We start from the raw sequence: 10882 nt of genomic DNA, 5'->3' as shown, positions 1-10882 counted from the left end.
ACGAAAAAATATATTAATTTATCCCATCTTGACATTTTTCTCCGTTGCGTGTCGCTTCGCGTTGAATTTTCGTCGATGTTAAGCCTAACGAAGACTATTGTATCGTTAAAAATTATTTTTTTATTATGTACAAACAAAATATATATATATTGAAAAATATAAAAACAATAAAAAATTATGCTTCGGAAGTTAATTTAGTATCAAAAACGTAAAATATTTGAGTAGCCCAAGACATAGCCAAAGAGTGCAGCGCCACAGCACTGGCGAAAATTTAAATTTGCCGACTGGAATTCTTTCGGATAATTGACGCTCTACTGCAATCTAATATTAATTACATCGAGAGTGATGGGAGAGACTCCACGCGAAATATATAACCTACTGAATGACTAGACAGGAAACACAGACAGTGCCATAACTAGGCAGGTGCAACAGGTGCACCCGCACAGGGCCCACTTGGAAGGTGGTATAAAATGCATGTATTTGTTTTATTATTTTTCCAAACCTAATTAATTAAGAGGCCTAAATGCAAATTCTTGCACAGGGCACAGGAATGACTAGTTATGGCACTGATCACAGATTTCGATATTCGGAGATCAATTTATTCGTCCACCAAGCGCGTGTATTAAGTCTAAATATCGCATACGAAAGATACTTGTTTTCTTAATTACTATGCAACATTAGAATTTCTATAAAGTGGTTGCAGGAATATAAGCAATCGGAAAGTGCAACAATCGCCAAAAATGCTGTATTATTTTCTTCCGGCAATGCAAACGCTCTTACAAAATATAAAAAGCTACCGGTTCTACTAAGCTCAAATTACACGCTTATCCTTTCTCGTTATCCGTGAGGTGCTAGCGAAACTTCCGGATCTAATGGTCAAAGTTTGAGGAATCCGCTATAGTTATTTCATTCTTTGCATAATATCATGCTTTTTCACAAGACTTTTGCATACATTATTGTTTTCTACACATCGCTTTTTATAAGTTTCGTGTTTATTTAATAACGAAAAGAAGTTTCGAATCACATTTATTATCATTTGTGTCACAGATCACACCAATACGCGGTGACAAATAGCTCGTTTTCGGCTTGTAATCATAAATAAATGATGTAGTGAAACATGTAAATTAATACTGTTATGTTAACTATTGAAAATATGTGCAGTTTTATTTTATATTTCAAGTTTTCCGAGAATCCTTTAACACAAAAGTTTGTAAATTTTACAACAGATATCAAGAAAGAATAAGTAAAAGAGAATTGTGATGTAAAACATGGTATAAAATCAGAATGTAAAGTTGATTTGAAAAAATTGAAGATTGAAGTAAAGACTGAAGATTGTAAAGATGTTCATCTTCCAGTTGATAATGAACAGGTAATGATAAGTAATACAAATTTCGAAATATTTTACAGTAAAATTTTTATATTAACTTAGCTTTCTGAATCATTTGTAAACTTAGATCAATATCAGTAATATAATATTATGCTTTGAATTTATGTGTATTCTGTATTAAATAAAAAATATGTAATATATCAGAAAAAATCTAACAACGTGTTGCGCAGCTTTCCTGGCTGTTAAGAGATTTTATTTAAAAAATAACATTTATATTAGTAATCATGATAAATAAGTAAAATTGTCTGTGGCGCTATGTTATAAAAACTCTCTATAATTAAAACATAAACATTTAAAAACATTTCAAACTCAGTTTATTTTATTATAGCACGTAAAGTTTTCCGTCAGTTCATCATCATCATCAGGAATGAATCAAAAAATTTCCGATTTATACCGAGCGAATCCGATTATGGAACGTTTTTAACTTTAAAACTTTACTAACAGACGCTAAGAAAATTTTAGGGTTTAATTATTTATTCGTAAGTGCAGTTAGAGAAGAATTATAGATGCTAACAAGAAATAAAATCTTTATTAATTAATTAATTAAGTCCGATCTGACTGGAGATTTTACACGTGACCATTTTTTTATCTCTTCACCCCTCGACCTTTTTTTTACCAAAATTTAATAGCAGTGATATTCCTTACACACAACTCATAGTACTAAATTTTATTTCTTAATTTTTATTTTATTCTGAAATATTAAAGAAAATAGATGCCAAAATACACACCCACACATACACATTTACGAATTTTTTGCCATGTTTTTTGGGTGCAGAAGATCTCAAAATCTGAAAATTTGCAAAAATTTAGAGGGTGAAAATCGATTAGATTTGAATACTTCATCTTGTTATGCATTCGTAACATCCCTAAAACTAAAAAACGAATTTCAACATTAAATTTATATATGTAAGTTACAGTGTTTCAAACTTTTCTCAGTTGGTAGTTTGTGTATTTCTGCCTTTTTGTGCACGATAAATTAGAGAATAAACAAGGAGTTCTTATTTCAGACCCATAGATGGGTTGGTGAGGTCCACAATGGATGTGGCCACATGTTGAGGAAAGTGGCTAGACATACAGGCAAAATTTACGAAAACCATGACAAATTTTACTTTGAGATCCATTCAAACGACGATAGTACGAAATACTAGATTTATTTATTTTTCTAATACAGTGGATGATCGTGTAACGAACATAATCCGTTTTAAGACTGTTCGCTATCCGAATTGTTTGTTAACCGATTATCGATTTACCATGGGTTTTATGGAAATTTGATTAATTCGTTCTGGAAACCCCAAAATATAAAAAATATGTATTTTGATACTACCTTTATATGTAATAATAAAAATACATACATACACTGTCTTGCATTTTTATTAGTCATGTTTTTTCCATTTGTGAGGGTTAAAGAATCGGTCTAATGTCGATTGCTTTTTTTTTCTCTTCAGGATTTTTTGGAAGTAATTAATAGCATTGCAATTGTAGAGATCCTCTAGTCTATTAACCTCATTCTGGTTTGGATGCCATTTGGATGATCATTTTTCTGACATCCTCCCATTCCTTGAAAAGATTTTTAATAGCAGATTTCGGCATTGGTCCTCTTTCGTCTTCCTGTTTTTCAAAAGAATTCACTTCTCGCTGAGTTTCTTGCTGTTCTTCATTTAAGAGTTCTTGGAGTTCTGTCGTCACATTAGTTTCAGGTTTCATTATGAGCTATTCAATCCTCTTTATTTCTCAGATGTGATTTTTCATTACTCCTTTAGCTGCTTGAGACTTTTTGATATATCTTTCATAGCTAACATTGTGCCTACTGTAGACCTGTTCAAGCCATACTATCTAGCAGCATCAGACATCTCGTGTCCACTCTCTACCTTGACTATTATCTTTCGCTTGGTTTCTACAATGAGCATAGTTCTTGACACTCCACCACTCATTTTAGGCTCCGTAATATTATCAATTTCTCTTTTAAATATAAAATTCAGAAAAGTACTTACTAAAATTCAGAGAACAGAAATCAACTAGAGCACATAAAATTATTTAAATTCAAGGTCCAGATGAAATTCGAAATTTGGTATTAAAACGTTAAGGAATATTTGAGGGGACAGTTAAACTCTCGCCTTTCGTAAATAAAAACCGACTCAAAACTTATAACACCAAACAGTCTCGCAAAGACTATAAAATTTTTTTTTGTCAGAAAGTTAAACGGAATGCTGGAATTACAAAGGAGAGTCAAAATTCGGAGAAATTCTATCCGATCGGTACCGGGTTCAGCGTCGATGTCGATGTCTTCAGCGGTCCGAAAGGTTTTGAATTGTCAAGTGGAGATAAGGGAAGACCAATCGGTATTAAGCATTTTATATCGCTTCTTTTTCTATATATTCTTTATCTCTCTGAATTGTTCGTTATCCGAACATAAAAGTTTCGCGAGTGTTCGTTATCCGATTCGTTCGCAGTCCGAACTGTTCATTAACCGATCACCCACTGTACTATGAAGACATTATTGTAATCTGTGTTTATCTAATAAAAGTAATAAACACTGCAATTTCTAATCATAATTTATTGTAAAGTAGCAGTTGACTACAACAAACTAATAGAGACGTTGCGGCCAAAGTTTTCATTGCTGAAACGTTAACGCCGAGCGCCGCTATCTTGTAATCCTAGAAGTTTGAAAATTGCGTTTGGAAAGTGGCGAGTAGAAATTAGACTTAAACGTTTGCTTTTTCTCTGTTTTGGGTTAAATTTATGACGTATTTTATTAAAAATAATGATTATTCAAGCATTTGTGAATAACACTGTAAAGAAACAGACAAATTTAATCCAGAAATTATTTAATTATTCAATTTTTTTGCAAGTGATGTAAAATGACTATAGAATATTTATGTATTTGTGTTTATTACAGCTAATCATAATACTGTAGAAGTAAGTTTGTTTTTAACGGCATTTTTTGTCATGAACAACATAACACGTTTGTAAATTTCTTAAAATAATTTCACAAGCTGCTTTCGGATTTATATAAGTCACAACTTTTCTCTGCGATTTCAGTACGCTAAATTACTTTATAAATAACATAGATCTGTAGCAAAATCAGACTACTTCATTAGTAATAGCTGTTTCAATGGGCAAGATGGAAAGTGAAGAGTCTCGTTTGTTATTTTGTTAATTTCTCCAAAAGACTAAATAATTTCTACAAAATTTTCAAAACGGAATAATTAATTTTAATGCTATTTTCTAAATGTAGTTTATATATAAAATCACAGAATACGGATTTGTAATTTGTGTGTGTAATGAATTTTATATTACTTTTCCGACTGTTATATATAACAGAGGGAAAGTATGACGATCGATCAGAAAATGGCTTCCCAAGACATTTACATTTCTAAACTTAGAACAACTTAGAACATTTTGAAACGTTGAAAAATGAAAAGGAATAAAAAAGGGGAATCGAGGCTATTAAGTTTTACTGCTTAATTAAAAATCACTGGGAGATAATGGAGGTCGTGTGTAGGGTCGGACTTAATGATGATTTTACTCGTTATTCGCATTTTACTTATTTTATATAAAACGCATCTCTACTTTTAAAATTCAGTTCTTTGCCTTTTTATAATAGTTGCAAGTATTATATTTTATTTAAAAAACGTTTTATTAAAGACAAAGCCTCCAAAATTTTAAAACGTTGCCGGGAAAGTTGAGCAACTCATTACTGGTTTATATATTATAAATAATTAGTAGTGGTTGTCATGTATTTTTTGCATATTGTTTAGCCTGTCAACAAAGAATACTTCACTCCAAACGAAAATTTCAACAACAACGAATTGAACATTATAAGTAAGTAACATGTTTACTTAATTAAAACTTTTTATATTAGCATTATTAAGAGGGCAGCTGAAGAACTGCATTCAAGTTTCAACCGTCATACATTGATCTGGGATTATATTTGGTATTTGAGAATTTGGTTTATAAGTAACTACGTACATCGTATTAATATAAATTTGAGTTTAATAAAATTATGTTGGAATGATCAGAATTACTAAATAACAACTCATGAGTTGTTATTTAATGATTCATATTATCTTGCTTTATGGATTCGCTAGAATAATAAAGAAAATGTATTGAAACGAAGTAAAAGCGAGAGCGTTATGTATATAATATCAAAACAAAGAAATACGTTTCTTCCAGTAGAAAATGTAATAAAGTTTATAATAAAATTAAAAGGAAATGGAAAAGGAAATTAAAAGGAAACTTCAAGGTTATGTTTGCATCTCATTCTAAACAAGAATTTACGTGTGATTTATGTAAAGAGACTTTCACAAGTAAGAGAATATTAGAAACACATCTGTCATATTAGAAGAAAAAACCATTTCGCTGCTCAACCTGCAATAAGAACTTTTTGTGGCAATTTCTATTGAGAAAACACATGATAGAACACAAACCTGAAAATCAAAACGAAATCATTCTTAGAAATTTACGTTTGCAGCCATGTGGAAATCAAGTGAAGTCATCTCCAAATAATGGTAAAAAATCTAATTTCCAGAGGAATAACGACATATGTGGTATGCTTGTTCGATATGGTAAGGGAAGTTTAGAAAGACACAAGAGAATACACAGAGCTCATGCCTGCGATATATGTGGAAAAGAATTTAAATTGAACTCTCTGTTTTTGCAACATGAACGAACGCATAGTTAAGACCATTCTTTCAAATGCGATATTTGCAATAAGTGTTGTAAATGGAAAGAAAATTTAAAAAAATTATCGCGAAACTCAGTGATGAACGTTACTATGTTTCTCAGGTATGTAACAGAAGTTTTAAACCAAGTTCTAATTTCAAACAGCATATTCGTATATTCAGTAATAAATGCAAATATTATTGTCATATGTGTAACAAATATTTTAAAACAAAACACTATTTAAGAAAGTATAAAGTAATTCATAGCGATAGAAAAAAGTATGTTTGTGTCATATGTAAAAAAGGTTACGCTAATAGAAGTTTCTTAGCCAAATATTGTATTATTAAACATGAAAATATCTATTTATGCCATATTTGTAGGAAGTCATTCAAGACAAACCACGCTAAAAGGACATTCGAAAATTCACATTGAAAGGTGTGTGATACTCTGCCCCCTATTTTGTATTCTTTAAATTAGTATCGTTTTCCTCGTAATCATAGTAATTGTACAGAAAAAAGGGATAGTCTACAATCAACGATCGAAACTCTCTTTTCGGGTTAAATGTCACAGACTATATCGATAAATTCGATCAACGATAAAATCGACAAGGCAAGAACGGACGTTTAAAAGAAACTAATAAGAGGCGTTTCTCACCCTTTCTTTAGGTGCACGTAGCACTTGTCTGCGGACACCTGCAAAATAACCAAAACAACATGATAATAATTGCCTCGCTCGTCGACTAATACGATATTTAATATAAACAATGTAGAGATTGTTGTCAAATCTGAGAAGATATTGCCAAACTATTTAATAATTAATGAAGAAGAACTATCAAATTCGTAGGAATTTATATCATAAAAGTTCATTTTCAGTAGACCAATGTCAACAATCTGACCAAAGAATACATCGGCGACGTTTCTAAACATATTTATAATAATGTGTATTACACATCGCATTAATACTGTGACTCAGCTAGATTTCAGCTTCTAATCAGTAATGAATGATGTAATAAAACATGTAATTAAATAGTTTTATGTTAATTAATTAATGAAAATATACTCAGTTCTATTTTATAATTCAAGTTTTTTCTTTCAACTTTTAACACGAAAACTTGCTACAGATATCAAGAAAGAAGAAGTAAAAGAGAATTATGATATAAAATATGGTATAAAATCAGAATGTAAAGTTGTTTTGAAAAAATTGAAATTTGAAGTAAAGAGGGAAGATTGTAAAGAAGTTGTTCATCTCCCAGATGAAAAGGTATTAGTAATACAAATTTCAAAATATTTTACACATTTTTAATGAAATTTTAATATTTACTTAGATTTGTGAGTAATTGGAAACGTAGCTCAATAACAATAATATAAAATTATGCTTTAAATTTGTGTTTTCTGTATTAAATATAAAAATATGTATTATATAAAAAAATCTAACAACGAGGTTGCGTAACTTTTCCAATTCTAAAGAAATTGTATGTAAAAAATAACTTTTATATTATTAATCATCAGAAATAAACATTGCAGATGTAACGAAATTTTAAGATCTCATTTTATAAAAACTTTATACTTTTATTATTATAAAATGACATAATGCTTAATTTTGAAGGTACGGGTAAGTTTTATAAACAAGTGTAGACGCTAACAAGAAAAAAATTCTTGATTAAGAGATATTACATGTGATTATCCTATATCTCTTCATTCCTCGACGTTTCTTTGCCAAAATTTAGCATCAATGCTCTCTATACAGAAGTTATCCTACCAAATTTCGTTTCTTAATCTTCAATCTATTCTGAGATATTAATTCTACATAATAATAGTTTGAATGTATCTACTTTTTATCTATAAATTTATATTTCATATATGTGTAGTTGGAGTTTAGTGTATTGTATTTGTAAAATCAATGATATTTAAGCTGTATGAGGATAAAATGTATTCGGGATTTTTAAGTCCCGTCAGGCTTAAGCAGTAGTAGAACTCGACTCGAGATCTCTATGTTCGATCAAGTCCTTTGGAGATTCACGATGATCGAGAGATTGATTATAACAAAATAAGAAACAAAGTTATCTCTCATCAAAAAAATCCAGCAACAAGTTGCGTAACATTTCCGGCAAAAAACTTTAAAATTGTGTGTGGCACCATCTGTTAGGAAATTTTATTCAAAAACCATTTCGTATTATTAGTTGTTATTAAATGGCAAAAAGCTTAATTTTCAGATTAAAAATAAATTGTATTTTTAAAAATTTTAATATGTAATAATAAGTAAAATCTTTATATTTTTAAACATTTTTTCGGGTTAAGGAAGTCTTAAAACTTGGAGGATTCCGAAAGCTGACGGTCAAATGTGACATGATTTTTATACTTTCGGTTGTTACATGCATTACAAGACACAAAGTAAGAGAAATTCAAAAAAAAAAGAAAAAAGACAATCAACAAGAAGATATTTATTGTGACATCCTCACAATGCCGGGCTGGAATTTTTCATTATGTTATTCTTTTATTTAATTTAAAATATATGCCCTTCACCTGAAATTACTAGTGGCTTCTTTTGTACGTTATACTTATCCTATTTATAAGAGTCGTGACGTTTACGTATCTAACTTCTTTCAGAGGAAACTTTCTGAATTGAAATAATTTTACTTCCGATTTGCATCGGAAGTTTTTGTATACTACTAGAATTACCGACATAGTGCCTCTAAGCACATGTGGTTTCGGCTTTTAGCTATCTAACTCTGTTGTCGACATTAAGAAAAAACTGTCAAACAGTCGTACAGACTAAGGAAAGTGGGTATTTATAAGTCTTTTGAAATTGCACCTCAATTCTTAATAAACTATAATTTATATATCCATATATTATCAGATTCATTTAATTGGTCAAGAGGTACCGATAAATTGTATACGTATATCTGCTGAAAACCTCAATTCACATTTGGAATTCAAAATTTTTCTCTGAAAGGTGTTAAATAGATGATAGGAACTGCTATAAAAAGAAAAGTAGAAAGTAGGCCATTTAAAAAAAATATATATTTAGTAAACGTATTTTTATGCTCTACTTTAAATAATTATTTATGTGTTTTTCTATAAAGATGAATCTATCTAATAATATTACGTAATATTTTATTATTTCAGTTAAATATTAAAAGAGAACCAATTTCTACTAAAAACACAAACGGATCCACTATTTGGACTCATTCTGATTATAAAATCGAAAAAGGTAAGAGGCTTAATGCTTTTAATACTATGAAAGTTTTTGTAGTGATAAGAATAATTCGTAATACATAAATTCATATTCATATAAATGGAAATGATAACATTTGAAAATCGTTGCGAATACGTCGTGTATAATGGATAAGGAATAAAATAGAATTTAGTATTATCAATTATGTACATTTAATTTAGTTGAGAGATTTAAAATTGTTAATTCAGTTGATCAGAATCTTACAACAGAAAAAAGTCCAATTTATATGATTTAGATTTCAATGAAACGAGCAATTATTTATTATGACATCGTCACAATCTCGGGCTGCGATTAATCATATTTTTAATGTATGTAATTTAAAATATACGCTTTTTATCTCAAATTAGTAGTGGCTTGTTTCTGTGCATTATACTTTTCATATAACAATGCAGTTGTGCCGGTCTTTAGTTAACTGTTTTTAGGAGAAAAGATTTTAAATGAAATAATATGAGTTTCGATCTTCTTCAAACGTTTGTACACAGTTAATCAGGGTTTCCTGTTCCTACTCTCTCCATATTACCTAGTCGTGTCTTTTATCTTCGTCCGTTCTCGAGATTAAGAAAGAACTGACACACAGACAGACGACAGTGAGAATTGATAGGTCTTTAAATTTTTTAATGATTACAGTTCAATTATATGAATAAATTCGAACATTTTTAAAATAAATGTCGAAGAAGTCTGTTTGTATTTATTTTATTGTTTTTATGAATATATGTTTATGATATTCTGAAAATAGTGGATTCTCCATTAATGGGTGCTCAGACTAGGATGTATTTTTACTTCTCACAGGTTCTAAGTTTCTAAAGTACTAATTTTATGTATCTATAAATAAAACTCACCTGTACTTTCAAAATTCAGCTTTTTATTGCATATACATTTATGTATTCTATTTGAAACGAAGTGTGAGGGAGTGACACGGATATGTAACACACTGACTGTACAGTGCATCGTACATATGTGTAAATTTTCAGACGAAGTTATCAACGTCGACAAATAGAATTTTGTAATTCTATTTGTCAAATAGAATTTTGTAATTATATTTGTCGACGTATTTTATATTGTCGTGCTAATGGATGGTCAGAACGTCTAAAATCGGAAAACATTGGAATATTGAACTTTAATTAACATAAATTTATTGTAATATGTTAGAACTATGAGAATAGAATCTTATGAAATATAATATGTTACAACTACGAGAATCTTACAATCATGTAAAATGATTGTAAGATTCTAATTGAATATTTTTATATCCTTGATTATTTAACACTTTAACTAAGTTTTACTTTCTCGGCTCTTATATATAACAGAAGGGAAGTCTGTCAGAAAATAATTGTTACGAACATTTTTACATTTTTAAACTTAAGACAACTTAAAACGACGAGAAATTAAAAAATTCTAGGATTTTTTGTATGCATAAATGTCAGCGTGTGTGAAGGGGGACGATGATTTTCTTCAACCTTTTTAAAGTTAAATAATTATTGTGCTTGTTGTCGAAAATTTCTTAAATTTAGAAGGAAGGTTTCTGTATCAATGGGATTGATGCTTTTAAGTTTTTGTAATTAAAGGTCGAGGGGCTTATAGAGATAATGCGGGTCGTAT

At 29.7% G+C, this 10882-nt stretch overlaps 1 protein-coding gene across 1 annotated transcript in view; it reads left to right on the top strand.

Moving 5' to 3' along the window:
- Nucleotides 1-10882, top strand: part of LOC111635388 (oocyte zinc finger protein XlCOF6-like) — a 44814-nt gene that overhangs the window by 15128 nt on the left and 18804 nt on the right. The window contains exons 4-5 of the mRNA XM_023380341.1: nt 7170-7309; nt 9175-9316. Coding sequence (XP_023236109.1) covers nt 7170-7309; nt 9175-9316 — 282 coding nt within the window. The remainder of the gene's footprint in view (nt 1-7169; nt 7310-9174; nt 9317-10882) is intronic.

The sequence above is a fragment of the Centruroides sculpturatus genome, unplaced genomic scaffold (genome assembly GCF_000671375.1).
Source record: "Centruroides sculpturatus isolate CEXI.00-Female unplaced genomic scaffold, Cexi_2.0 scaffold744, whole genome shotgun sequence".
NCBI lineage: Eukaryota > Metazoa > Arthropoda > Arachnida > Scorpiones > Buthidae > Centruroides > Centruroides sculpturatus.
The sequence above is the reverse complement of the archived record's forward strand: the minus strand, read 5'-3'. Positions and strand labels throughout refer to the sequence as shown.